The sequence below is a fragment of the Bombus affinis genome, chromosome 10, assembly GCF_024516045.1.
Source record: "Bombus affinis isolate iyBomAffi1 chromosome 10, iyBomAffi1.2, whole genome shotgun sequence".
Classification (NCBI taxonomy): Eukaryota; Metazoa; Arthropoda; class Insecta; order Hymenoptera; family Apidae; genus Bombus; species Bombus affinis.
In genome coordinates this window covers 5,259,703-5,287,272 of record NC_066353.1, presented here as the reverse complement: position 1 = coordinate 5,287,272, position 27,570 = coordinate 5,259,703, and the positions used below count along the sequence as shown (strand labels likewise).

The following is a 27,570-nucleotide window of genomic DNA, read 5'->3' as shown; positions in this document are numbered from 1 at the left end:
TTTTCCCCATGTAAGAAATCGAATAACCTATTTCAACGGTGCTTTAATCTCATCGATGAAGCATCGATGCAACGAAGAAGCATCGTGATAGCCGCAATGCGGATCCGTTGAACAAAAATTTCCTGGTACGGTCGTTTGAGTAATGTTATTAACCGTTTTAGTGTCGGATGTTTCAAGACTCCGTATCGGTTTGTGCTATGCAGCGCGCTAGCGCTTCGTTTATTTATTTGCGAGGAGTACCGATCGACGCGATCGCGCTGCCCTTTTTCATCCTGTTTTTTTCATCGAAATATACCGTTCGACGTGCTCGCGCTTCATTTCATCGGTTATACTGGAAGCGTTACAACAAACACTCAAAAGTTTGCGAAATATTTATGCTCTGCGTTTCGTTTGCGTGATAACATTCTATAATGCAGGATTTGGTTTTCCGATTCAAGAGGTAATTTTTTATATTGGTGTTTTTTTTTTTATTTGGTTTATGATCATTTGAAAAACAAGTAATTACGAGAGGAAACTCTGACATGACTCGCGACGAGCACGCTTGAGCGCGTTGCGAATTAATGATCGTGACCATACATCGTGGCACAATTTACCACGGTACGCGAATAGAGCGATCACGTTGCGTGGCGTTAAAACGGTTAGCGTAACTGCGCGTACGATTGTCGAGTGGCAAAGATATTGACGCTGTTAATTGTTTTCAGTGTCTTTAAGAGGAAACTGTACTGATTTCGAAGGAAAAGTTGTCTCGTATGGAATGATGTATGTGCCGGGACCTTCGATTTGCACTCAATGCTTCTGTTACCATTCGGAGCCAAAATGGTGCCAGGCTATCTTCTGTTCACCTCCTTTGGTAAGTATATGCTCATTCTAAGAGCAACCAGCTTAACACAACCATGAGAAACTAAAGTACACCGTTAACGCTTGCATGCTGGTCGTTAAAACACATGCTGCGCGAATAGGGTACACAGCGATTCATTTAACTCGCCTTGAATTAGTTTTAGAAAGACAAACATGGACAGGGATAATTTTTGTCACGAGCCGTTTAATTTAATCGTTCATTAGAACGAATTAATTTACACCTGCTGAGATCGCGATTGATGTGACAAATTCGAAATCTTGTTCCATATAAATATTTTTAAACAAGCACGTCGTAAGCTTTGTATATTTTTTAATCGCAACGAAACTGTTCAGAGAAACGCTGAAATTATTAATTAGAAAAGGAGATTTCTACGCATCGTTGTAAAAGTGTCAGGGAAAATATTCGTGAAACAGTTACGTTGTTACAAGTTCTACAAGAAGAAATATTGAAAATCACGTTCCACTTATTCAGTTGCACGTGTAAAAGGTATCTTGCGTTCGCGCAAAAAATCTCTGAAGGATACATGCTTTATAATAATTGGAGTGTCGAAGTTGTTACGCGGATCGGCGTACACGTACCTTTTAATGAAACTAGGTTACTCATTCGTTATTCGTTCCTAATTTTCAGCTTCACAATTTTTACGCAATAAAATTTTATACACCTGTTCGGTTTATAAACGATTCAATTCAAATTTAACAGAATAAAAGTTGAAATAATCATTTGTACTTCATTAAAAGGTTCTTTCAGCATCTCGTTTTAATATTTTTATTGGTAATATTTTGTTAATCGTTATATTTAAATGGAGTTTTTCAAAGGAGAGACATTTTAAGGTAGGAAATGGACATACATTTATAATAAGAATTCAGAAGAAAGAATATTTCATACAGAAAGAAATATTCCGTATGTATAAATAACTACGCCATGAATTTTATATGTATCGGATATTCCTTCTGATTAATGTATCTGATGTTTTTTCACGCGAGGTAGCGTATATTTGCATCTATATGTCTCTTCGTTTCTCAGTAGTAAAACTTAGCATTCATGCGGCTGATAAGTAGTTACGCACTGACAACGAGAAACATAAAATGAGTAAGAAGCATGAGACATTCTATAAGAAAAATAAAGTTGTTTTTATCTTTCATTGCATATTCGTCAGAATATTGTTAATAAATATTTAAGTTAAGATTTCAGTTGAAATAAATACATAGGATTAGACATTTATTTATATATGTATCTATGAACGCATTTGACATAAAATTTTGATAACGACTAAAATTATATATTCTGATATTAAATTAATTTAATGAGAATAAAAAACTAATTTTTTTAAACAAGATTTTGTATAAAGTTATATTTATTAGGAAAAGTTCGTTCATCCCTTTATAATATGATAGGATTAGACTCATAGCTGTGTAAATCATTTCATGGAATAGTATATGTGTGCGTGTGTGTTCTAAGTTTTTATTATAAAAATGCTAAATGTACTAGGAGACGTTTTTAAAAATTCATACATTTCTCTTCATCAAACATATCAATCGTTATATTGAAAAGTTAATTGTCTTTTATTTGTTTCGAGCTGCACATTGATTGAGACATTCGTGTTGGTTATAATTGCGAATTTAACGCAACGAAGTTGTTTGAATCCCTTGCAAGCATGTAAATATATCGTCGAATTAATAGGTCAATTACTTGAGGTTGGAATTGAAAGAAAGGGAAAGGTGGAGGAGAAGTCTTGCGTTTGAATGCGGGACACTTTTAAAGCCCACAGTTCGCTGAAATTGCCAGAGAATTCAATTAAATGGCAAATTAAACCATTGAACTGAATCTGTTTCCAATCGCGAGCTTAGAAGTTCTATCCTTTGAATTTTTATATCAGTCAACTTTCTTTTTGTACGTACGGTAACGAATATAATTCATGAATTAATGAAGTATGTAATTGGATGAAAGTTCTTCTTCCTGGATTCAGTTTAGACTAAGAAAAATTATATAATAACGAAATTATCAACTTAAAATTGATAGAGTGTATAGTTTATTATTTTTTTCTTTTTTGTTTTTTTTTTTTCTTTTGCGTGAGGAGGGGCAAATGCTGTTACGCATACCCAGTGATGCGGATCACTGGGTTATGTGGGACTCGGGCGGATGTTGTTGCCATACCCACTAAAAACCCCTCCTCCTTTTTCCTTTGCTTTGAGGACAGACAACCCCGGTAAAACCTGTCGGCAGTCATCAAGGTTGTCCTTTCATGCCCCGTTGTATCTTCTTCTTCGGGCAGTTATTCTGTATATTCTGTATTGCTCTCGTCATCTTCTCAGCTAGTTCAGAATACTGGGCTGATCTCCTTCTGCGGTTTTTCGTTGTTTTGTATTCTTGCCTTCACTGCTCCGCGTAGTTGTTGTTGCTCTTGTTCTCCTCCTTGCTTCCTCCCAGGCCTCCGCTGTTACCCTCCTGTGAGACATGACGGTCTTGCAGAATTGCCTGAATTTATCCCAGCTCTCGTTCTTGGCGGTCACCGTGGCGATCAGGTTGTCCACGTCTATCTTCTCGCCAAGAGCGTTCTCCAGCTCGATCCTTCTGTCCGTCCACTTCGGGCACGCGAAGAGGGCGTGCTCTGCATCGTCGTTAGGGTCTCCACAGTCGAGACAATTGCTGTCGCTGTTCGTGCCAATCCTCTTCCTATAGACACCGAAGCTCCCATGCCCGGTTAACAGCTGCATGGTGTAATGATCGATGTCCATCTTCTTTTTGGTAAATAGCAGCGCATTCGGTATTAATTTCCTTGTGACATTCTCCTTTTTGTGGTTTTTCCACTCCTTCTGCCACTCCTCCTGGGCCTTCCTGCGAATCGCCTCCATTTCCTCCTTCAGCTCGCTACCGTCATCCGCACCGATCCTGGGCTTATGGATCTTGTTCCTCTTGTAAGTCTCTCCGAGCGCCTTTATCTTTATGTAAATCGGGAGAATCCCGATGAACACGCAAAGTGCCGCGTGGGAGACGGTACCGTATGCCGTCGTTGTTATGCAGAGGGCCGTTCGTTGTGCCCGTTTCAGCTTCTTCCTGTTCTTATCGGTATTCGCTAAGCTAATTCTTCTTTCTGAACCCATACTGCCTCCGATGGAACGGGTCCGTTCCGATGCATCTCTCGATGATCTTCTTAAAGCATTTTTCCCAGACCTTGCTCATGGCTGGGAGTATGCTTATCGGCCGGTACGCGTTAGGGAGACTGGGATCCTTTCCCGGCTTCCTTAGCAGTATTACTCTGGCCGTCTTCCAGCAGTCTGGTTCCAGCTTGCTACCAGCTCCTGCTTCCAGCAGTCCAGGAGTCTTCCATCGACTCCTGCAGCCTTCTTGGTGTTCATTCTTCCGGCGGCATCGACGACATCGCCTTCGCCGATGACGACGCTGAAGCTGATGTCTTCTTCTTCTTCGGTCTCTGCCTTTTCGCGGCCCTCGTAATGGGAGGGTCCGTGTCCCATGGTGAATAGCCCCTCTGTAGGACTGCTTCCACCATGTCGATCGGCATGTCGTTGGTTGGTTTCTTGCTTTTGCATCTCTTCACGACTGTGCGATAGGGTTTGCCTTCTTGCTTTTCTGTATGGATGGAAACGCGGTTGAAAAGTAGAACGGAGTAATTAGCGATGCACGATCCCTGGCTGGTGAATATTTTTCCATCGGGAGAAGTCAGGTCGAGCGATACAAGATTTATATGCTCGTTCTGCCAGTTATTTCAACGTCTGTTACGCGATGGAAAATGAACATAAATGAATAACAAATGTATTACAGCCATAAAGATTGCTTGATGTACGCCACCGTTTTTCCCCTATTTCTCCGATACAATTTTCCTTTTTTTTTTTCTTTGCCAAACACTTTACTAATCGGTACGTATTCGAATTATCCTCAATTATTCTCGGTTGTTTCCGTTTCCTTTGGATTTACATAAGTACACGTTTGATGTACGTGCAGAGTGAGATAATAACTATTAACAGCTATAAAATAAGAAGCGAAAATACGTTGAAACTCGACTTCTAGATTCGCGAGACTTTGCAGAGCTTCGAAACTCTCGTGTTTCAAACCTAATAAAAAGTTGCAGAGGGAGAATTACATTGCGAGATCTGTTAAGGAAAATCGTATCGTTGTAATAGGATTATTTCAGCGAGGGAAATTCCGTGTTGCGTGTAACGCGTTGCAAAGCCATGAGCTTTCTTTCGGGTTAATATACATAATCGCCTTATCGAACTTTCCATCTCACACGTGAATTTTGCATTTCAATCTTCTTACTTGCAGTCCAGTCCAGTTTAGTGTGACTAAGCTAAATGTTTTATAGAGAGACGTACAACTCTATGAAGGGGAGATCAATAAATTGGGTTATCTTTAAATCACTGACAATTATTTCATCGACACGATTTCACCGGCAGCGAATTCACCGGCAATGTCTATCAAAGTTTATTTACCGATACACCGAGTGAAATCACCACAATCATTTCACCAATATTCTCCTTTGTCGATAATTATCATGCTTGCCACTACATGTTATCGTTGATTAAATGTCTTTATTTACACATTCGTTTACGCGCATAACGAGATAAACGAAGAAACGAAAATGATATGTTGTCATGATGTATTGTTAAATTACTAATTAACACGAGTTATATATCTACCTACATGAAAGCTTCTAAATATCAATTATAATTCATGAAAGCACACAAGCTATTTTGCTATACACAAATAGAATTATAAGGAAATGTTACGTGCTAATGATTTAACGAAATCTATGCCTCTGTACATTTGACATTTCTGTATTATTACTTGTGTACTTTCTGCTCTTGTTTACGTCATCGGAAGTAAAAATACGTTAAGCGAATCAGCTAATCTATTTGAGCGATTCAATGGCTCGGTCTTCTCTTATGCGACTACCAAGTAAAAGATAAGTTCTTGGTTATATAATATTTTATAACATCCAAATTAACTATTTTTTTTCTTTTTCTTTTTCTTCTTCTTTCTCTTTTTCTTTTTTTCCTTTTTCTTTTTCTTTTTTTTTTGCCTGGGGGAAATCCGCTCGGACACGAAGCCACTTCTTAGGTGGCGTGGTAGTGAACATCCAAATTAACTGGGGCACTAATTAGCTGAAGCTTCTAGTCGAACCAGGTATCAGTCTTTGTACGCAAAGGCATTCATTACAATCGTTTAAAGTTTGAAGAAACACCGTTACAAATTCGTGATATAAGAGAAAGCGATTCAAAACTCGGATTCATTTGTTGGAACGACGCCGTGGGCAAAAGTACATAATGGAAAACTTTCTTCCAAGACCAGTTGATAGCGCTGACGTAATTAAAATGTGACGATATTGCCAGCGACGTTTCTCCAAATAAACGACTAACTTATTTACGAATTGCCGTAACACGATTGCCGCTGGTAATACGGTTAGTAATCACTTTATTGAATTTTCGCTTGACGTGACATCGTCGAGTTCCTAGAGAGATTCTTCTCCCTTGTAAAACTATGTTTCTGCAACGACTGTATTTGTTGAATTGCCGTTCGAGAACAAGTCCTTCTCTTTATTACGTGTAATAGATTCTTCTTTTTAAGTTTTAATTTACATTGGTAATTTTCTATAATTTATTACTCGAATATGGTAATTTTTTCTTAAAAAGTTTGCTTTTTCTACAATTATTTTACTACAAAACCCATCAAAAACATGATGTATGTATATATACCCTCAAATATTATCGGTTTATTCTCAAGCTATAGTTCAATTTCGGAAATTGCCAATTAAAATCATAAAAAAAAAACACACACACACAGAAAGTTCGTTAAAATATGCGATTTTCCAATCAAGATATAGAATTTATTCGAGTAATATAGATTACAGTAGCGATGGTGACGGCAACGATGAATGGACTGATTCTTCGTGCGAAAATAAATTGGAAGCGCAGAACGATGCATTGTTTCAGGGTATATCGATTTTCAAGCATGGTTTTAAAGTACGTGTGCGCGTGACTAGGTTTGTTAATTAATGCCGCTCCCAGGTTTTCATTATATAAATGTGACACCTACATATCTTTAAGCTTTAAACAATTGGACTAACAATTTCATTAAATTTAAATCAATATTTATCTTTTTAAACGCAACAATATTTTTAATGACAACTTCACGTGTAAATCAAGTGCATACATATTCGATCGTTCTTGAAAACCTGATTCTCTGCGAAGAGAAAAAATCCTTGAATAAAGATTTGATCTACGTTTTATATGCTACGTTTTACATCCACCTCTTTTCAGATATACCTCTCTATTTAAAATCATAGATCGTCACACTCTATAGGTATTTCCTTGAAAAGGTTAAAGTCGTTCTGTATAAAACCCAATTCAAAGGGGAAGGAAATTCTGCGAAAAATTCTTTCAGATTTCCCTATGTTTGAGCTCGAATCAAAGCAATCCTGTATAATAGGATAGGATGATAGGATGATTCTGTATTATTCCTTGTGTACTTTCTGTTCCTGTTATTTACAATAGGATGATTATGCGTTTAACTTCTCATAGAATCTCTCTGATTCCGTATGATATCGTCAGTGTTTTTGAAATATGTTATTGATGTCGTAACGTCAACCGTTTCCAGTGCAAATTCAATTTTGAATCGCAATTTCCATGTTTGCGTGGCAAAAGCGTAAAATCGATAACGCACGCAAACATGTCTTCTTTGCTAATGGCGTACTATAAATATAAATATTTGAATAAAAATTTTGAAAATCGATGTAACCTTTGAACTTTATCGTATTCTGTTTCATAGCACAAATTATTCTTCCCGAAATGTACGTTTAGTGTTATAATATATTTGACCAATGGTTCTCAAATACTAGTTTTGCAAAAGCAATGGTGGAATTGGAGCAATTCTTTCTTCTTTCATTCTTTGAATGACCTGGATTTTCGAGTAGTCTAGTGACGATTGATCCGTACAATTAATCGATTTCTTTTTATTACAGAGCTGCAAGAGATTCCGCGTTGGACGCCGATGTTGCCAGTTCCAATGCCTGGATAAGGTTGGCACTGAGCATTGGTCCGGATCTGATGTGGTTATTGTCGATGGTTCACATAAACTTGAAAAACATAGTGTATTGTGGACGCTGACCTTAGTGATGGTAATTGTAGTATTTTAATTTCTTTTTTTAATTAAAAATAAAGATTCCGATGGCGCCGTTGACGAAATTCGTACCTTATAAACGTCGACGATTAGCTTCAGCCATCGGGAAAAGTAGTGTAGTGTAAAAAGTAAAAGTAGTGTAGAAGTAGTGTACAATGTAGTCTGTTAACAAAGAATCATTTGTAACTGAATAATTATACCTCGAGAAGATTATACCTGAGTAATTATATTTATTCTTATTTTCTTCCCCTTTATTTCATTTGAATAGATTTTTGTATTCAAAGAGCGAGGTATGATTATATCAGACGGGTTAATTTGTTTTTACATATGTCAAAAGAATGAAAGGAGATGACGATGAATCGGTGACAGGTAGAAAATTGTAATCTGTTGTATTTCCATGGTACTGTAGTTGATTATATTTTGTTCAATATTATTCATATTCTATCATGTAATTTGGGAATATACATACATATACATATATAAAAATATATTAGATAGTGGTATACTTATCCCCTAATCTTTGTGATTTCTATGAAACTTTTATGATTCATTGTCACTTGTATGAAGGATGGAAATATAAAAAATTGATAAAATTATTAATAATATTTATTATTATTAAATTATTATTATTAAATGTCCAAATTGGACAAATTGTGAATTTCAATAAATAAATAAAAAGAAAAAAAAAGTTAAATTAGCATGTTGGTGGCTACCCACAGCGGGGTACCTGTTATTTTCTATAGGTTGGGGTTGATAATCAAGCTGATCCACTCGGATTGGTTATCACACCTTTTATTTTCTCTCTTATACAAAACACTTATACAAATCACACAGCAAACGTCTAATCTAACGTAATGTTACGTATAACAATATACGTATGGAATTTTAAATGTCATGAGGTTTGCAGCGGACTCAATTTTAATTACAGTTTTAATTACATTAAACATTTTGCTCATTGATGACCTTACCTTAATTTTTTTCTCCTTCCTCACTTTCTTCTCCTATGCGAGTGACACAGTAAGATTGATAGTAGCAAGCAATTTCATTAAAACACAATTTCCTTTTCCATTTGATGAACACGATACGAGACGAGGGAATGATTTATGAACATGATACGAGACGAGGGAAGGATTTAGGAACACGACTTTCGAGCGGTTTCAACAACTATTAAGTTTCATTTATAGCAACGAACACTGCCAAAGTTCATCAATTAATGTAATCGATCAATGTTCGTAATCAATAAGATTCGCGTAGGTGCCGTAGATGACGTAGATGAAAAAACGTAGACTAAACGTAAATGACGAAATTATGTATTAATTTATTTTAACGCGTTAAAATTACGCTAATGACAGTTGCGCCGTTCTATTTGTTCATATATTTAAGCCCTATATGCAACAAAGTGAACGTAGCATCTGCAAGCGTGTTAGTTGGACAACCACGAATTTTCGCATATATTGCACGAAAATTCGTATATAACAATAATCACTGCCATAATCATGGTCGAACGTAGATGACGAGCTTATGCATTAATTCACTTTAACACGTTAAAATTACGCTAATGATAGTTGCTCCGTTCTATTTGTTCACATATTTAAGCCCTATATGCAACAAAGTGAACGTAGCATCTGCAAGCGTGTTAGTTGGACAACGACGAATTTCGTTTCGCAAACACGGACACGTGAAACATTTTGAAGTTACGTGGACGCGAGAGTAATTCGTTCCCTTAAATTGCACAATTTTCATTTCTTTCGCCATGTATATTCGAGTATTGCATTTGAATTGCAGAGCAGTCGGAAGTAACGGCGCACGTCGTTGATATATCGACAGGAACATGAATTCTTTTTTCATAGGATGAATACTTTTTTCATCGAATTATTAAACCGAATCAAGTTTTCAAGTCCAATCATTTAATTTCATCGTTTTACATCGAACGTTTCAATCTTTTTTCTTTTAAATACCTTACTTATATTTCATCTCGTTGAATATTCCATATTTTTAATGCTATTACCACTTATTGGTAATTTCAAATATGTAATTATCGTTCTGAAGTTAGAAATTCGAAATAACATTCGTCAGTATATGATTCTACGTTTTATATAGAGTAATAAAAATGATACAATGAGTTTCGTTAAATAACCAAAAAAAAAAATTCTTGTTCCTTTTTCTTTTTTTTTTTTTTTTTTTTTTTTTTTGGTTTTATGTATCCAAGGTCGAGAATAAACTATGTGCACGTTTCCTCTCGTTTCTTGTATTTTTATGAGGAATTCAGTCTTTTTACGCCACAGGAGTCTCAACGTTTTCGTTTTCACGCCTACGTTACGCTCGTTAAACACGTTCCAACAAGACCATGAATAAGGGTAACAGCTTTAACGTTTTCACATGTGTTAATTTATTATTTTAGACCTTAAATATTTTATTTATAAAATCTTTATTTGAACAAGTTACCATTGTCGCTACAATAAATCAATGAATGAAATCAGTTTAAATTTAAAATATCATTTCATAATTTCTCGTCACTTGTATCTGAAAACAACAAAAAAACGGTGTACCCACATCGTGCGTAGACGGGAAATTAAAACAGTGGAGCTTAATTGAAACACTGATCATATTCCGCGATTGTAAAACAATAATAGAAAATCGTGTTTCTTTTGAAGGGTATGAAATTGTCAGGAGATTATGCCATAAATGAAATTGGAAACTAGCTGGTCAAAGGGATTAAACTCAATTAAACTGAACTGTGTTATATTGTACAAAGGCTAGAGAACTGCTACCAAATATCTGCTAGTTTAAAGGTGTCCCTTATAAATTATAATTATATTTCAAATTCAATCTCCTAGTAATAAGTAAATTAATATTTTACCTAAAATCTGTGATATAGATAACAAAAATAAATTCTTTACATTATTCGTTAGTTTGCAATATAATTAGAATATTCTTTATTTTTATTTTCTGGTGTCTTTGTTATTCTTAAAAGATAAACTGCTTATTTACAAATTTAACACTGCATATGCTATTAATAAATCATTTTATATTTAATTTTGCAACCTTCAGTCATTGTTAAAACTTGTTGACAATACTGTCGGTTAATAGAAATTTCTAAAATCCCCTTGTTTCTACTCGATTAAAAGGTATATTGCAGAAACTATGTTAGCTACAGTGTTAGCTACAAATCACCTGTGTCACTCCATTAAACTTATACACAATAGTATTGATTCTTGTTTTAATTTAAAATAAAATATGTTATTGTAGGAATGAAGCAGAATGTTCAAATAATTGAAACAACTTTTTGTCCTATAATTAGTGCCTTTCATTTTAAAAATTAAAAAATTTTTAATCAACGATATTTGGAAGTTTCGATCTAAAATGACCAGGAATTGAAACAGAAAATATTTTGATGCCAGTAAATACGTATTCTTCACACATAAAACAAATATGAAAACAAACATCGATGTATATGAATGAATTTTGAAATGGGGAGGAATTATATGATTATACCCATTCTCTGTTGCGTTTAATTGTTTCAATTGATGTTTCATGAGAATTTTCATCGAATTTTTTAGAGATCCTGGCTGTAAGGTCTTTTTAAAATTATAAGAACAGATTCAAACTATAACATTTGAAAACTTGTGGTTACAAAACTTACTTGTTTCTCATAATTATTTAAATGAATCTATTCGGCATTTTGAGTGACCGTCCCTTTATGGCTCGGATAACACCTCTCCTTCCTTTGGGAAATTCCGAATTATCTGTCCTCCCCGAGCTGCAAACCTGATGACTTAGACAGTAGGGAAAAACATCAGGGAAAACCTCTGGCTAGAAAAGTACGATAGACGAACAAAATTTAACGGCTGATGGGGAGTATCAACAACATACAAGGACAATCATCAACAAAGTGTCGTACCGTGCGGGTGAAATACTGGAGTTTCAATAAGATCTTATAACCATCGAGTTCAGAACATCAAACTTTGTTTGCATAAAGCAAGTGTAAACAAAGTGTCAAATTACACTAACACTCGATCTATTAAATCCGTTCCACCTTGAGCGTTAATTCATTCAAGGTTCGTGGTATCGATCGATCGGTCGGACGTGCCCGGTGGCTCTTTAGTTGATGATTTGTAACAGAATCCTTGCATTAACACAGATTCTCAGAACACACAACTTCACCCAGCAGATATCGATTACAGTCAGTTGTCACTAACAATGCTAATATCAACAATTTCTTTACCTGTTGATCCTCTGGAAGTTTTAACTATATATATTCTCTAGGAACAGTAGGATTTTAATGATATAACTTTACTAATGAGATCTTAATGTCATAAACGGTATCGAAACTTCTTAATTAATGTCGTTATCGAAGAAGAGACTCGTAATCTTCTCAAACGAAGAGCACTTGATGTTTACAAGTAGAACTCGATATCTTAGTTTCTTAAAATGTGTTTCTGTGTTTACTTTCTAAATGTAAACTTTATTCAAAACGAGCCGTTCATTCGTTACAGGCCGTTAATAAAATTGCACTTTGCACAAAGGAATTGCCGTTAATAATTTAAGATTCTCTGCTCGTCGTACAGGGTATATATCGTAATTATTCACGACGATCGTAACGTTTAAGTCCAATTCGAGCTTAAAATCCCACGTGAGCTATACTACCACAATGGCCTGAATTTCTATTTGTTCGTTTACTGCCTGTTTGTACTCGGAGCATCCGTTGTAAATTACAGCAAAATCTTCTAATGTGTTCCAGAATATGTCTTCATGGAATTTCAATAATTTATTATATCTATAGATAACAAATGTAAAACTTATTAATTTATAATTAATATAAAATAAGAGAGCACGAAACTTCCTATTTTATGGACATATTAAATATTTGTAAAAAATTCTGTATCATTAGTATCACTTTAATTACTTTAAAGGATATAATCCCATAAAGCCGTGACCCCTGAAAGAATCGATGTTCACGCGTGACAAATTGGCGTCGTATGAAAGTTCCGGTATGAACGTTACTAGAGCTGATACCAGCTAGGGGCACAGGTATATGTTCTGGGTTCATTATATATTTATAAAGGGCTGCCGATTCAACGAGTGGTCCGGGTAAATTTAAATTGTAAATAGACAGAGATTTCAAGTAAAAGCCTGGATAAGAGCGGATATGGTATGAGAGTCTGTGGTGGAAAGAGGAACAGACTGCTTTTATTTGTAAAGTTTGAATTTCCTCGATATCGAAGGTGTTTAAGCCGCAAGTGTGTTTCATGTTAATCGTTCATGTTAATTCATTCGAGACCGAGATTTTATTGTAATACGATTCCTGGGTGTCAGTACGATCTGAATGTTTTGTTAGAATGATACTGTGCTTTTCTCTCTCTCGAATATCCTTTTCATATTTTAATTTTAAATCGATGACAATCTTAAATTTTATGCCTCGTGTTTTTAAAATATAAAATTATATACTATGTTATACTATAATGTATTATGTACAGTTATATATATTATGCCTACTGATTGATATGAATTTCTTTCGGTCTCGAATGCGTTAAAACGGAGCGCAAAGAAGTCGAAATTACTTATTGTAATTGGTAAAACATCGTGAAAGGCAGACAGATACAAGAAAGAAGTTAAACTATAAATTATATTTGCGACATTGTTATGTTTTTGCTTTCTTTAAGACTTTCATCAAGACAGCCGACCTATAAATATTAATCGACCAATTTCTCTAAGCTTGTAACTTCAAATTAATGTTTATATATATAAAGAGTTACGTATTAATGTATCTAAATATTTAAAAAGATGTTTAATGTTATAAATGATGGATATTAAAGATGTTCAAAAGAATGTAGTCTTCGCGTGTTCTTTATCATATCCCTGATCAAAGACACTCCAATATTATTACAATATCCAATTACATATTGATACACAAGATTATCATTTATAACATTTTGGTTTTCTTAATTGAGTTATTCATTTAGTACAAATGATAAGTAATTAGTAATAATTCATAAAAAAAAAAAAAAAAAAAAAACGGTATTGTAGTAGAAATATTATAAGAAAACATTTTCTGTTTCAGTGTAGAGTTACTCCTTTTTATAGACAGTGTCGTACAAATCCGTACGTCTTTGAGAAAATGTATCTTTGAGAAAAGGTATCTGAGCCCTTACTTCCTCAACAACTTTCAAATCTGAGAGAAAAGAAAAACATACCAAGTAATAAGTAATGCTTGCTAATAAATTCAGCAAATACAGAGGGAGCCGGCAAAATCGATAAAACAACGAGACTCAAAGTTAATTACATCGTGGATTTCTCGCTTTTAACGTTAAGCTGGAAATTACCGATATCGGTGACCACCATATTTTCCTGAGTTTCCAAATCGTAAAGGATTTTCCCCCAGGGATTTGTCGACTGTGTATGTCCCCATGCGACATAACTTGCTGAAGGAACACGAGCCGGTGATATACAGGCGACGTATAATTGATTGTCATTCGTTCTGGAACGCTGAAGTAATGACCAGTGCAGTGGTCCAGTGGTCATATTGAATGCCGCCGGATATATCAGCATTTGGCAACCTAACACAGAGAAACGGGAAATATGAGACCACTGAATTTTAGTTAACTTTGTAGCTGCACAGTCCACATTCCATAATTTATGAATATGCGAGAACAGTCCTCTTGTCGTGCTTCTAATTCTTTTATTTATTTCATTTTCAGCGAATATACTGGTTTTTTAAATTAAGCTCCTTTTTATACAGAGTTACAGATTATATTGATTATATTTTATATAGAATATATTTAAGAAAGATAGTTACTTTCCTGCTAGTTAAGTATTGTTCGATTAAGCTACTGTACCTTTGTTCCGATAAATGCGTGCCATTTCCTCGAATATGATATCATAGCAAATGCCAATACCTATTTTCCAGCCCTTCACATCAAACATTGTTAGGGAATTACCAGGACTGAGTGAATCACTCTCTCGAAAAGTAATCTTGTTGGGAATGTCGATGTCGAATAGATGTACCTAATAATATAAAAATATAGTTGCTAACTCTATTGCTGTAACTTTTGTAATTTAACATCAATGTTACGAACTTTTAAACTTTAATTGTTTTTTATTTAATAACTGACAGCGTTTTTATCACTTTCTTTTATTAAAAAGTTTTATCATTTAATAATATTTGAGAAGGAATATTTTTTAAGAAAAAATAAGTTTTTTCCTATGTGAAAAATTTATGTTACAAAACAAATATATTGTCCAAATCTTATATATTATATTACGACAAAAATATATGTTTCTCGTATCAAGACGTATTTTATAAACCTATAACATATTTTTTAAATTATAGAATTGGTTATAGTACACGTATGTACATATGTATATTCCTAAATTATTCCTAGATAGAGTCACTTTCTCCACCCCAATATTTTCAATTTCAAAGCCACATGGAGGTATATTATTTACCTTCCGGTGTTTTCCTATCAAAGTTCCATCGGGACCCCAAATAGTACAGGTATTGTACAATTTATCGCCCTCTATTTCAGGTATCGTACCACCAACTACATAAATGCTGTTTTCTCTAGCTGCCATCGATAAAGCAACGCTCGTTTCACCATCAGGAATACTCTCGGCGTATTTTGGAAAGTATTCTGCATTGCAATATTTCAATTAATGAAAAATAACTGTCCTTTGTTCCAACCATAAATTAGGTTGAAATGTTTGTCAATTTTTTATTTTTTAAATTATTAAAATAACTAAATTTTATATTTCGATTTACTTAAATATATAATTACTTAGATAATAGTACATATAATAAATTGTTTCTACAGGTTCAAGATGAAAAATGAATATTTAGAAATGTTTAATTACAATCATGCTATTTGGGTTAGTACCAGTGACTTGTTACGTAACGACTTTGCTAGTACTTTTTGAAGCATAAAGTTAGATTTTAACTAACTTTAATTTTTAACTACTATAGGTGGAATTATAAATACAAAATAATTGATAATACTAGTTTATAAGTACCTAATTATTAGTATCTTAAAAAATATATTTATACAAAAATCACGATAATCATAAAAGTGGGGAAATTCTATATTCTCGAGTCAATTCACAATCTTTATGGAAGTATAAACGATAAGGTAATTTGTCTACTTTTACTTTTTTCTATATAGTTGTTATACATATAATAAATTATTAGAAAAAGAAACAAATTATTACGTATTCCATATGCCGAATTAAAGCATTCAGGAAGAGCGATAATATCAGCATTATGCTCTTTCGCGCTGGAAATGTAGGAAACTGCCCGCTCTACATTTTTGCTTTTACTTCATTTACTTGAAGTTGTACCAACGCCAAGCGAAATGCTAAAATGTTGGAAAATTTAAATACACTCGGTTATATATTTCCCATACTTTTTATCTATAAATACTTTATACATAGTGAATACTTTCTCGACATCGTTCGCACTACTTGTTTAGCGATGTTCGTAAGTATCATAATGTTCTTTGAGGTTATGTATTTTACTACTCGATATCAACATTACGTAAACAATACGCGGGGATTTTTAATAATTATTGATAAAGTTTAGGACATTAAATTTGATGTAATTGTAAACATTATTACATATTATAATTAAATGTAATTTTCAGTTAAGGGTAAGAAAAGAAATATACTTTTGTAAAAATACACTTTATTATAAAATCTGTATAAATAAAATTGTACAATTTATCTTGAAAGTAAAATGACCGAATACGTTACTGGAAAATATTACTGCCTACTAAATGATCGAGATCTTGATCTTTCTCGTCTTTTGTGTTTCTTTCTGTCTGCATAATCTCTGGGTTTCTTATCTCTAACTTTTTCTCTTTCTTTGCCTTTCTTTTTATGTTTCTTACTTGATCTTTCAGACGAGCAATCGTGCTTCTTACGTTTCTTTGACTTCTTCAATCTTTTTAATTTATAAGAATCATTACTATTAGAGTTACTTCTTTCTCTTCGTCTCTTCTTTTCAGAATCACTATCGCTGTCATCATTAGATTCGGAGCGCCTTTTTCGTCTTTCTGATTTTTTATCCCCCACTTTATCATACTTGTTCTTATTCTGCATCGTACTTCCGATTTTCTTTCTTTTATTACTACTTTTGTCACCATCTTCACCGTCTTCGGGGTCAGGGGACATTGATCTTTTTCTATCCATCTTTTGCTTGAGTCCCTTGGATTCCTTGTCCTTATATTCCTCATACTTTTTTGTATCTGAAATTAACCCCATAAAATACTGAAAGCTAAAACCTCTACATTTATCATATTTTATATAAAAATAGAAGGGACCTTTAAAAAATTGCATGCAACAACACACTTACAGGTACTCTTGAATTAGTTTTTCTACATGTCCGATTATGTCTTTATATGTATATGTCAATTCAAATTTGTTTTCTTAAAAGTCCCTTGATGAAAAACTAACACTTCATATTAACTTTGAACTTTTGAGTTCTTAGAACATTCTGATTTAGTCACTGGCCGTACCATAAATTCATTTACAGATATTATATTTCCACCAAGAGCTAGTTTTATTATGAGCCTTCCTGCATCATCATCAAATCCTTCTATATGACCATAATTATTACTTTGTTTTCCAGCTATAATTTTCACAAATGTTCCTTTCTCGATTTTAACTTCTTCCTCTTCTTTTTTGGAATCTGTATTTTTCTTCTGCAATGCTACTTTGTCTGCTCCAAGACCCATACCTTTTGGTCGTAATTCTGGTATGACAGCTGCTACTAATCTGTAATAGTTAGAATAAACGATTGTGAAATAAAAAATGATGTTCTCTGTTTACTTTCCAATAAGTGATGTATTAAATACATATAATTAATTTAATCCAGAGTAAAATTCATACTTTTCATTTCAACCAATTCCCTTTCCTGGTTGCCATCCCATTCCCCTTAACATTGCTACACCAAAAGCATCAATAGGAATTTTTTCATAATCTTCTAACGTAGACTGAAAAATACAAAACGATATTTATAATATGCAAATGTAATACATCTGCGCATTGCACATCAATATGTTGATAACGTACCTGTTCTTTGCCTCCTAATGATTCATCTTTTACTAAAGGTAAAGTTAAATCATTTGTTTTAGTTTCATGTTCATCTTTGACTTAAGTTCCTCAATGATTTCTTTAGCCGCTTGCTCTTCTAAAGTAACAACTTTATTTTCACTATCTTCAACTGGCTCTTTCTTTCTATATTGATATTATTGGCGATGTTTTTCCATTAGATAGCTTTGATTTTGCCTCGTTAACACTAGCGTCTCCTACCTTTTCCTTATCTGCCTTCGGAAGGTAAATGTCTGCATCTATTTTATTAACAATTCTATCATGCCAGGTTTTTGAACCTAGTAATGGAATAATTAGAGGTTCATCTTTTTTTTCTTCCTCACTGAAATAAAAAAATTGTTTTCAAATATATATATTCCGCTATTGGTGATTTTTATAGGTTAGGTTGAGGTTATATGTTTCTTGATTATAAATTTTACTTTTTGAACTCACCCTATTACTTTAATACCTTTCTCATCGAGGCATTCAATGTAATCAACTTTCTTTTTTTCTTGTGGAATAGCATTTTTTAACACAGGTTTCTTAATAGATTTCTTCTTTCCTTCTTCTGCCATTTATTCGTTATTTTAACACTGACTTATAGATCAATACACATGTATATACTAGACATAAAGATTGATGTCACTTGAAACTATGTACATGAATCTAATATCTTATTATACTTTATTAATCTACTCAAAATTACTTGCACATTACTAAAATTTCATTCCGACAATGTATCAAGCGCCTGAATAAGTGACATTAAAGTAAACATATATGAGAGAGGAAATAAGAAGAACTGACGCCTATGGTTTTCTATGTTACAGAGCTAGTGCTGCACCATACGGCCAAATGCCGAAGGTGGCTTATGCTAGTATATACCTGCCTATACGTTTCAATCAGAAAATCGATATTATGTGGTCGTGTGAAAATTCACATTTCCCTAGGAGCTGTATTTTGATAGATTTAAGCTTCTAATGGAGCATTTTAAACGTATAGAGTATACTATGAAGTAGATAGTAGTGCGGATCATTTTATATTCATAGAAAATTTGAATGTATAGAAATGTACAAAATGCTCATGATATGCAAAGATATGCAAAATATTCAAAGTAAACCAATCATCAAAAAGTTTATAGAAGGTGAAACAAATTTCTTTAATAACACCTAGATTAATTTTTATTTGTTAACAATCCCATATATAACCATAGCTTTCGCCCGGCGCATATACGCGCCCATACATGCGTTAATAAGATAAGAGGAAATAAAAGACAGATTATCGATAAAATACACTAACACATATGTAATACGTGGATATATTATCACTCAGATTACACATATTATATATTATAAGGGAATATGTATACCACGTATATATGTAGAACGAACATTTCAAACTTGTTTATAGCCCGTGCGCACACATACATGCACGCATACGAACAATTTTTCGAACTATAATTCTATTAATAATTTATAACCATTTATATTTTTATATTTTTATATTTTTTATATGATAACCATTTATATTTTTTAAAATATGTTCTTATGGCATACATATTTATTCCACGCTTCATATCTATCCACATCCGTAACTGTAGGTGACATTGTTTTTAACAATTTTGCTATTATTTCATAATTCTTTAATTCATATTTCAAAGTCGTAACAGATGTTTCTTTTTTTTTTTTCAAGTTTTTCCCATATTGGACTTATTTCTAGCAGCCATGCTTGCTTACAAAGCAATTTTATATCCACGCAAGAATATTTTTCAGTAGATTTTATTATGTGGTTTACAATATCCATATTCTCTAATAACTGGTTGCTAAGGTATAATTTGAACATACCAAGTCGAGTAACTTCATTTGGTAATGATAAGTATATTTTCTTTTCAAGAAAAAGTCTGCGTAAAGCTGCATCAATGTCCGTAATAATATATTTACAATAAATATTATTGTTCTGTTATATTAATAATAACAAAGGAATATTCCGCACAACACAATAATTAAGATTAAGATAATGAATAATTATGATATTAAGATATTTTCTACTTAGAAAACATTGAAATAGGGTGATATACATACCACGGGCAATTAGTTGCAGCCAAAAGAACTACATTAGAATTTTCGTTAGATACTAATCCATCCAATCTAGAAAGAAGTTCTGATCTGATTCTCTTTGCAGGTTCAGACAATGTACAGTTTACTCCTTTATTTGTGCCTATCCAGTCAATCTCATCGATAAAAATAATTGTAGGCGAAAAATTATAGGCAAGTTCAAATAAAACCTGTTCAGTTTAACAAATGTATTTATTATTTATTAAATATTATATTCAAAATTCCTTAAATTCATTGTTTCATCACGAACGTAATATCATTTCGTTTTCCAAACAACTATTCTATTTATATATGATTATTATTATATATGATATATTCTAGAATCTCTTCTTCGTAGACAAAGGAAATCAACTTAGACGGATATACTTCTCGGGATCACCTCTCCATTTGCTCACCAATGAGCTGGCCGTTATGTTAAAAAAGGTGCATTGGCATTCTGTTGCGACTGCCTTCGCCAACATCGTCTTCCCTATTTCGTAATTGCTTGTAAACATGTACGGGAATGAAAGAAATACGAGTATCTTACCTGTACCAGGTGGTCCGTATAGCAGAATACCTTTCCAGGGAGAAAATGGGCCTTTGAAAAAGATAAGGTACTTGAGGAGATACACAATGGCCTGCTTAATAGCAGATTTACATTCCTCTAGGCCTACAATGTTGTCCCAATATACATTTAATTTTGTCAGTATGATTTCCTGCGACAATACAAAGATGAAATGGCGCATAATCTCCGTATTAATTTCCGTAAGTGTTATGTAATTCGTTATTTAAAACTTTACTGAAATCAGTATTTACAATACGTATATTAATCGAAAATAACTTACGCATGAAATGTCTTCAATAATCTTTCGTAATTCCAGATTGTCTATATAAAGCTTCTGAGCCTATTTTGATATCTTTGATTGCGTGGATTGTTCCATTAAGATGTTAAATAGCTCCTCTTCTGATGAAGATTCATCGCTTTCATTGGCGAAAATTGATGTCACTGTCATTGCGAGATTAATATCATCCGTAGCATCACCCCTCATCTTCTGTTGTGCATTCCTCCCTTTCACAGACCCAGATACAGACTCACTTCTCGTTTGTTTGCTAACAGATTTGACACGTTTTACTACTTCTTCGAAGATTGAATGATATTGTAATCGATACGTTGAATACGTTGAGAACGTTGAATAGTGTTAAATAATTTAAATTCTTACACTTTGTTCGCATTTGTCATTTCCCTCGTCTTTATTTCCTTTTCAGTTATTTTCTTGCACAATATAGGATATTTTTGGAATTTCATCTTGTAATAATTTTCATATTCTGTAAGAATAATTTCCAAATCGACGTTGTCGCAGACTCGATATTTCCGAGGTAGACGAGCTTCCCGGATTAATACATCGCTAATGTCTACATATCTAAAAAATATAATTTTTAATTCATTGAACAAATTTTATGCTATGAGTACACACTATACGATAATCATCAATTAACTGTTTTATTTCTAGGTAAGACAGACAAAAAGAATGTACTGTTTATTTATTATTATATAAATCCTCGGCGATAATTTTTTTGCCTTCTGCTTTTAATTTCTAATTTTTAAAGTTTGAATTTAAATATATTTTCATTTATAACTAGTTAATCTACGTTATCGATTGAGTTATTCTATAACTACTGAGTTACCGATGTCGATTTTCAAATTTTGGTTCCTTCCCCTCTTTCCGCACTAATTTCTATTTCGATTGGTCACCGATATTATTCGAAAAAATTGCAACTAAGAAGATATCTAAATTGCAATGTACTCACCCATTGCGTTCCAAATAATCACATATAAGGTACAATATGTTCCGATTACGTTCCGAAGTACGACTCTCCTCCTAATGCGACATTTATTTTTTTTATTATTAACAATAATTATTAATAATATAAAGATTTTCATGCAATTTTCTGTTACATTGCGAGTTTAATAAATTTGTTACACATAATTTTGTTATCTACTATCTTGATACGTGCAAAGATAAATCTGAATGATATATAATACAGCGTAAATGGCTATAAATAATTAATTATTGACAATAATTATAAGAATTATCGAAAGAAAAAATCATAGATACTATGTGCGAGTGTAAAATATCACAAAAAATGAACAACAATTGTGAAAAACGCAATATGGCAAATCAATGACAAAACACACTCATGACTGTCATGGAAGTTCCAAAGTCTAAAATCTAGAATATTCCTTACCTCTTTTCGCAAATTATGAGATATCTTATTTGTGGTACCTTGCAGCGATAAATCACCGTTCATTGTGATAGTTTTAAATGTGATAATGATATCCTTGTATTGACTATCGTTTTTCGATAGTTACGAGAATTTTCGTTTATTACTTTGAGACAATCCGTCACTTCCTTTCTCTTATAATGTTTCCCTTCAACTCCGTTGAAAACTGAGCATCAAACAGGAGACGAACGATTTGTTCGCACACATAAGCAGGGTGCGAATATAATGATGGAATAGTCGAATCCCGTCTACTGTATAGTAAGACGGATGCGACATGGAAATAGAAAGAGAAGGCTGTATATAAGCATTTTCTGTCCTTGTTTAATCAGGCATGCACACTAGTGGACACTGACGGCGCTCGTTTACCGTTGTTACACATTTCCGGCACAAGTACGCGGGCATTAGAGAAGAACGGAACGGTCTCTCTCTTTACCCCTATATCGCGTTTTTAGTTCGCTCACGCGCTCTGTACTTATATCTATTACATTTCCACCATAAGCAGCGGCCGTGCAGTGACTTACAAAAGTTTCGAACTCGCGGACGTTTAATCACGTTCCCTACTCCGAAGGGGTAAGTACAAAGTTGCTCGTCTCAGTACTCTTGTTAGAAGTTTTATCATCTCTTTCATTTCGTGGCTACAAGTTTTTCCAGGAAATTCTTATCGTTTTACAAGGGCTGTGGGACACAATGACGTCAGCTATCGATCATATACGCGAATTTGTTGTAAATTAATTAGGAGAATATCTGGAGTTCTTTATCGTTGCCAGCTGTAAAATATTAGAATTTTTCATTTATAATTGTCATATTTTCGACTCTTCCGTTGCCAAGACCATCTTGAAAGATTTTTGGTATGTTCCATCGCCCTTGTTAAAAGTGTGCCCATTGGTTAGCTATATTGATTTTAAAAACCAATACGTATATCAAGTTTATTATCTCACAGAAACAAAGAAATTCGTTTTATTAACGAATTTTCGATGTTTCTTCTCAATTTCCTTTAGCATCGAACGAAGAACATTATTTGATCAAACGTTTCATCGTTCAGATTATATTTCGTTTAAAAAGATTGAAATTGATATTGAGATAAAATCAAAAAGTATCCGTTGTTCTCGAACATTCTAGTATTCCTTCGCCGCTCGGGAGAAAGACAGGTATGAGGAAAGAGGATATTTTTTTTATTAACTTTTTAATATTGATATTTCGACAAATATTGACGTGTGCAGTGAGAAAATCGAGTGAAATTTTGAATAATATCGTTTTAATAATTTGTGAAACGAATTAGTTTGGTTTTTTCCATTTTTATTAGTTTCCGTCAGTGCTGATTGACGCGCCACTCCAGTTTCCATTTCCGTTTCTCGAAATTTCCTACGTCCTTGGTCTTTGGGACTCTTTGCCCAGGTAACTGCATTGCTTCTGGGTACGTCTCACCGTTCGGGTCTCTCGAGCTTTCGGTGTCAGTTGTTACCGTTGAAGGAAGAGAAGCTGGTGACGGATATTATCGAATAAATCGTTTATTCTGGAAAAGTTCGAGTAAGTTCGTTCTGTTTGAATAAATCAAGACATAGATCAATTTTTATCGTATCATCGTGATTCGCCATGTCGTACGTTTGGTTTCGGGATACCATATGTTTTTAATTTGGTACTTTTAATTTGACATTTTACGGCTATAATCGTGACAAGAAGATACTTTCAGTGAGTTATAAATATTTTAAATTATAAATTATAAATATTTGTTATAAATTACAATCATACTACGGGGAAAAGTGAAACATATGTTTTCTTGTGGAACGATTCATGTGATAGTAAATTATTCGAAGCATAATAATGCTTAATTAAACATCTATACGGTAACATTTACGGACGAATATTGGGGTAATATTATCGCGTCGCTTTAATCTGCCATTAATGATTTGATTGCGGTCTTTGAAATGGCATCACAGATGCTGGTATAATATCACACCGAAAAAGGAAGGACCACCAAGTGCACCAGTGCGTTGCAGCCATCGGGGGTGGATTTGACGCCGGTGCCGAGGAGAGGCGCAGAACGTGTTCGATCGACCCGCGAACGCAGCCCGTGCTCATACTGTGACAGAGTTCGTTTCAGTTAGTCTCAGTCGCTGTTTGCCCGTCGACAGCGTATAGTCGCGCCGGCCAACGATTATTTTTTCTTTTTTTGTTTCTCGATAATTCTCTCGCAACACTCGTTCTATACGTACACCATCAGTTTATCGCGCGATCATTGTTCCCGCTTCCCCTACCTTGTCACGTCCTTCAAGGAAGATTTCCCTTCAGTTTTTTGTTGTTTGGGGAAAATTCATCGCTCGGACACATGGATTTATCGACACGACGATTTATCGAGGCATCAGCGTGATGTACTTTTCAAGTTTCATATTTTCTCTATGATACTTTCTAAGGAGAATTTAGAACTCGAAAGATATCAATTTCCAGGAAATTTATGAGACCATCGATAGGTTTGAATTTAATTAACTCTCTTATAATTGGTATTTCAATTTTTCAATTCCTTAAATTTAGCTTTCTTTATGCTGTTGGACGATATAACGCGGGCATTTTATGATATATCCAATATATTCGTATATATAGTTTACTTTATACATTCGATAAATTTCCTTGGTTGGCCGGCCTGCAACTCACATACGGCACTTAATAAAAATTTGTTTCGTTAGAGGTCGGTGTTGTTCATCTTCGTCATAAAAATGTCATGACGTCATATCATATCACAAGGGTTCTTCTGAAAGCTAGATATTCGATAACAAGATTAATGGTTTTCGGTAGCTTGCAATGTCAAGCTTTGAACTGGCGGGATCGCCTTGCTGTCAAATCGCCATTCAGCAGCGACCATATTCTTTAACTACGTTCAAGACGTATATCACGCTACAGAAACCATCAAAGGAGGATAATTGCAAGTTAGTTGCCTCTTAGAAACGAGACAGTTGGTTGTTACTTGTTATCCGTAGTTGGTAGTTGTTCTCCTTAGTCGCCACATATTATAGAGACGACATTCATAGTCACCAGTTGCCTTCGCTAATAGTTTCTTGTTGTCTGTAGTTAGTTCTCGTCATCGCTATGTATTCCATCAACCACGTAAAATTTAACATATAGGATTTTATTCATTTTTATTCTTTCTGTAGGAAGATTCTTTAAGTAATATGAATTTAAGTAACTATTTTATGATACAATAAGGTGGAAAAACGATTATTTTACGTAACGTAATTTTTTAAAGAACTTTGAATTTAAAGGATTCAGATAGATATCTTAAACGTAATTAAACCCTCCATATCGTAACAAATTAAAAGAAATTGCGCAAGAAAGTACAAATACATTTAATGCATAAAACATATATTTAAAATCCAAATGTAGGCGTTGACGCGTGCGTGCTACATGTTCGAAACGTTCGTTACATCCGCGATAAAATTTGTAACGACGAAGAAGCTTAACATATGGTGTGCTTCAAGACGACAGTAAAAAGTGTTGGCGGATTTTCGAAATTTTCTTCCATTCTTAATAAAAATATATTGTATAAATATAGTAGGATTTTTCAAATTTAAATAGTTATAATGATTTGAAACTTTACAATCGTACGGTCTGTTTTATCCTTTGAATATACCTGTCATTTTTCATATCTCCTTTTAACTAAACTAAATATTTGGAAATCCTATAATTTGTACACTTTTATTTGTGAATAAGATCGATGAAATTAAAGCGTAACTATGCTTTCAATAATGGCTTCGATGTATTGCTCACCATTATGGCGGATTAACGTCTCTAAGTGATCGACCTTAATCACTAAATGGCAGCCGCGATTCAGTGGTAGAGCCTTACACATGACGGACATTGCAAGCGCTTCTAAGACGTCTATTGTGAAACGTTTCCAATAGCATCGGTTACGACGACGGTGAAATCCGAATAGAAATATATATCGCGTATCGCTTCAGCCTGACATGTCTTAAAATAACAATTCACAATTTTTCGTTCTTAAAAAAGAAAAAAAAAAGTCTATAAAAATTATATGCAAATAAAATAGATAAATGGATAAATGGTTGTACAAATTTATAAAACAGATATTACAAATATACGTAAATAAATTACATATTTATAAATTGTTTGTTTAAATATCTGTTTGTTTAAATAAATAAAAGGGATATTTACGACTTACAATGAACTTACAATGAGTCCTGTTTTTAGTTTTAAACAAAGCAAAAACGGATAACAACTTTTTAAAATGTAAAACTCAACGCAACAGTGGTTTTTTTAAATTAATCAATAACGTTCAAAGTTAATTAATTTAGAGTGGTTTGTACATTTTGTATGCTCGCCGTATTTTAACGTTTGATGTGTAACGTTTGATGTAGTACTTGATGCCCGAAAAATCGAAAAATAATTAAATTTGATCGTTTCGTCGAATTTACAAGTGTGTATATTCGTGTGAAATCCTATGTGCTTGTGTATGCTGATGTGAAAGGTGGTAATATATTTTTCTTTTTTCGATTATTGTTGTCAACTTTTGTGTGGAATAAATCAATTCCGTGAATAGAAGTGCAATCAATACAGCTTACTATGAAATGATAGCACAACAACAGTACATATCGCCATTGACGTCAGCTTCACAAAATTTCTCGAGTATCGAGGTCGTCCATTTGGGTTAAGAATTTATTTCCAAAATCCCACAAGCACGAATATCTTATGGAAATCCACTGTATTTCCACAGTAATTTTTAATAATCAGATTCCATATTGTATGCTACGATTCGAGGCAAATCTGCAGCTAATTATTATCTTTGCTGCCTTTAAATACCATAAATAGTCGTCCGTAAATTTAAAAGATTTTCTGTGCCATACTTATATTGTGTATTTTAGTCTTAAGGTGCGGGTCGTGTTCAATTAATTGAAAGTGATGAAACTGTAATGGGTCACGATAGTCAAATATTAAAAATGGTCTCGTTGGCTACATTTAAAATCTTTACGAGATATATATGCATAGTACGTTGCTACTAGCAACGGGTAGCGACGAGCAATAGAGAACAGTACCTTCCTTATCTCGTCGTGATTATGTACATACCAGTAATGCACAGTACTCGTACTGAATATCTTACAACATCTACATAGATTT

The 27,570-nt window shown here is 33.7% G+C and overlaps 2 protein-coding genes and 3 long non-coding RNA genes across 12 annotated transcripts in view; 3 read left to right on the top strand and 2 right to left on the bottom strand.

Moving 5' to 3' along the window:
* LOC126921537 (omega-amidase NIT2-like) overlaps positions 1–15,896 on the bottom strand; it is a 67,250-nt gene extending 51,354 nt beyond the window's left edge. The window contains exons 1-5 of one of the 4 annotated variants that reach the window (XR_007712366.1): positions 15,769–15,799; positions 15,440–15,624; positions 14,830–14,998; positions 14,317–14,550; positions 13,659–14,165 (exon numbers count right to left, since the gene is read on the bottom strand). Coding sequence is in view for 3 of the 4 variants with exons in the window: in XM_050733248.1 (XP_050589205.1) it covers positions 14,062–14,165; positions 14,317–14,550; positions 14,830–14,998; positions 15,440–15,624; positions 15,769–15,784 (708 nt within the window). In the remaining variant the exon portion in view is untranslated. Of the gene's footprint in view, positions 1–8,769; positions 11,807–12,736; positions 14,166–14,316; positions 14,551–14,829; positions 14,999–15,439; positions 15,625–15,768 lie in introns of those variants that run through there. The other 3 variants (XM_050733250.1, XM_050733249.1, XM_050733248.1) reach the window with 3 other exon arrangements.
* Positions 1–21,387, top strand: part of LOC126921551 (uncharacterized) — a 31,025-nt gene extending 9,638 nt beyond the window's left edge. For both annotated transcript variants that reach the window (XR_007712369.1, XR_007712368.1), the window contains exons 2-3: positions 20,506–20,928; positions 21,045–21,387. This is a non-coding gene — a long non-coding RNA (uncharacterized LOC126921551). The remainder of the gene's footprint in view (positions 1–20,505; positions 20,929–21,044) is intronic.
* Positions 681–16,742, top strand: LOC126921562 (uncharacterized). Of its 3 annotated transcripts, XR_007712391.1 has the most exons (5): positions 682–850; positions 7,836–7,991; positions 15,520–15,859; positions 15,954–16,116; positions 16,219–16,742. It is a non-coding gene; the product is annotated as an uncharacterized LOC126921562 (long non-coding RNA). The 3 variants fall into 3 exon arrangements; XR_007712390.1 differs by having other exon boundaries at positions 681–850; positions 15,520–16,116; positions 16,176–16,742; XR_007712389.1 differs by having other exon boundaries at positions 15,520–16,116.
* LOC126921540 (protein FAM133-like) lies at positions 16,651–18,903 on the bottom strand. 2 transcript variants are annotated; one of them, XM_050733258.1, is made up of 5 exons: positions 18,527–18,903; positions 18,056–18,416; positions 17,873–17,976; positions 17,500–17,758; positions 16,651–17,229 (listed from the first exon to the last, which is right to left on the bottom strand). In XM_050733258.1, the coding sequence occupies exons 4-5, from the start codon at positions 17,716–17,718 to the stop codon at positions 16,930–16,932; spliced, it is 519 nt and encodes a 172-aa protein (XP_050589215.1). In that variant the 5' UTR covers positions 17,719–17,758; positions 17,873–17,976; positions 18,056–18,416; positions 18,527–18,903; the 3' UTR covers positions 16,651–16,929. The 2 variants fall into 2 exon arrangements, with proteins under 2 accessions (XP_050589215.1, XP_050589214.1); XM_050733257.1 differs by having other exon boundaries at positions 17,601–17,758.
* LOC126921568 (uncharacterized) lies at positions 19,674–20,336 on the top strand. Its single transcript, XR_007712397.1, has 2 exons — positions 19,674–19,897; positions 20,252–20,336. It is a non-coding gene; the product is annotated as an uncharacterized LOC126921568 (long non-coding RNA).
* Positions 21,388–27,570: the final 6,183 nt, after the last annotated feature.

Bases quoted from the DNA above. Each gene is read 5' to 3' on its own strand.
- LOC126921540 (XM_050733257.1), bottom strand. From the start codon at position 17,718: ATGGGTCTTGGAGCAGACAAAGTAGCATTGCAGAAGAAAAATACAGAT. The intron at 17,230-17,600 runs GTAATAATTATG...GGTTAATTTCAG, and splicing joins AATTATAGCTGGAAAACAAA to ATACAAAAAAGTATGAGGAA.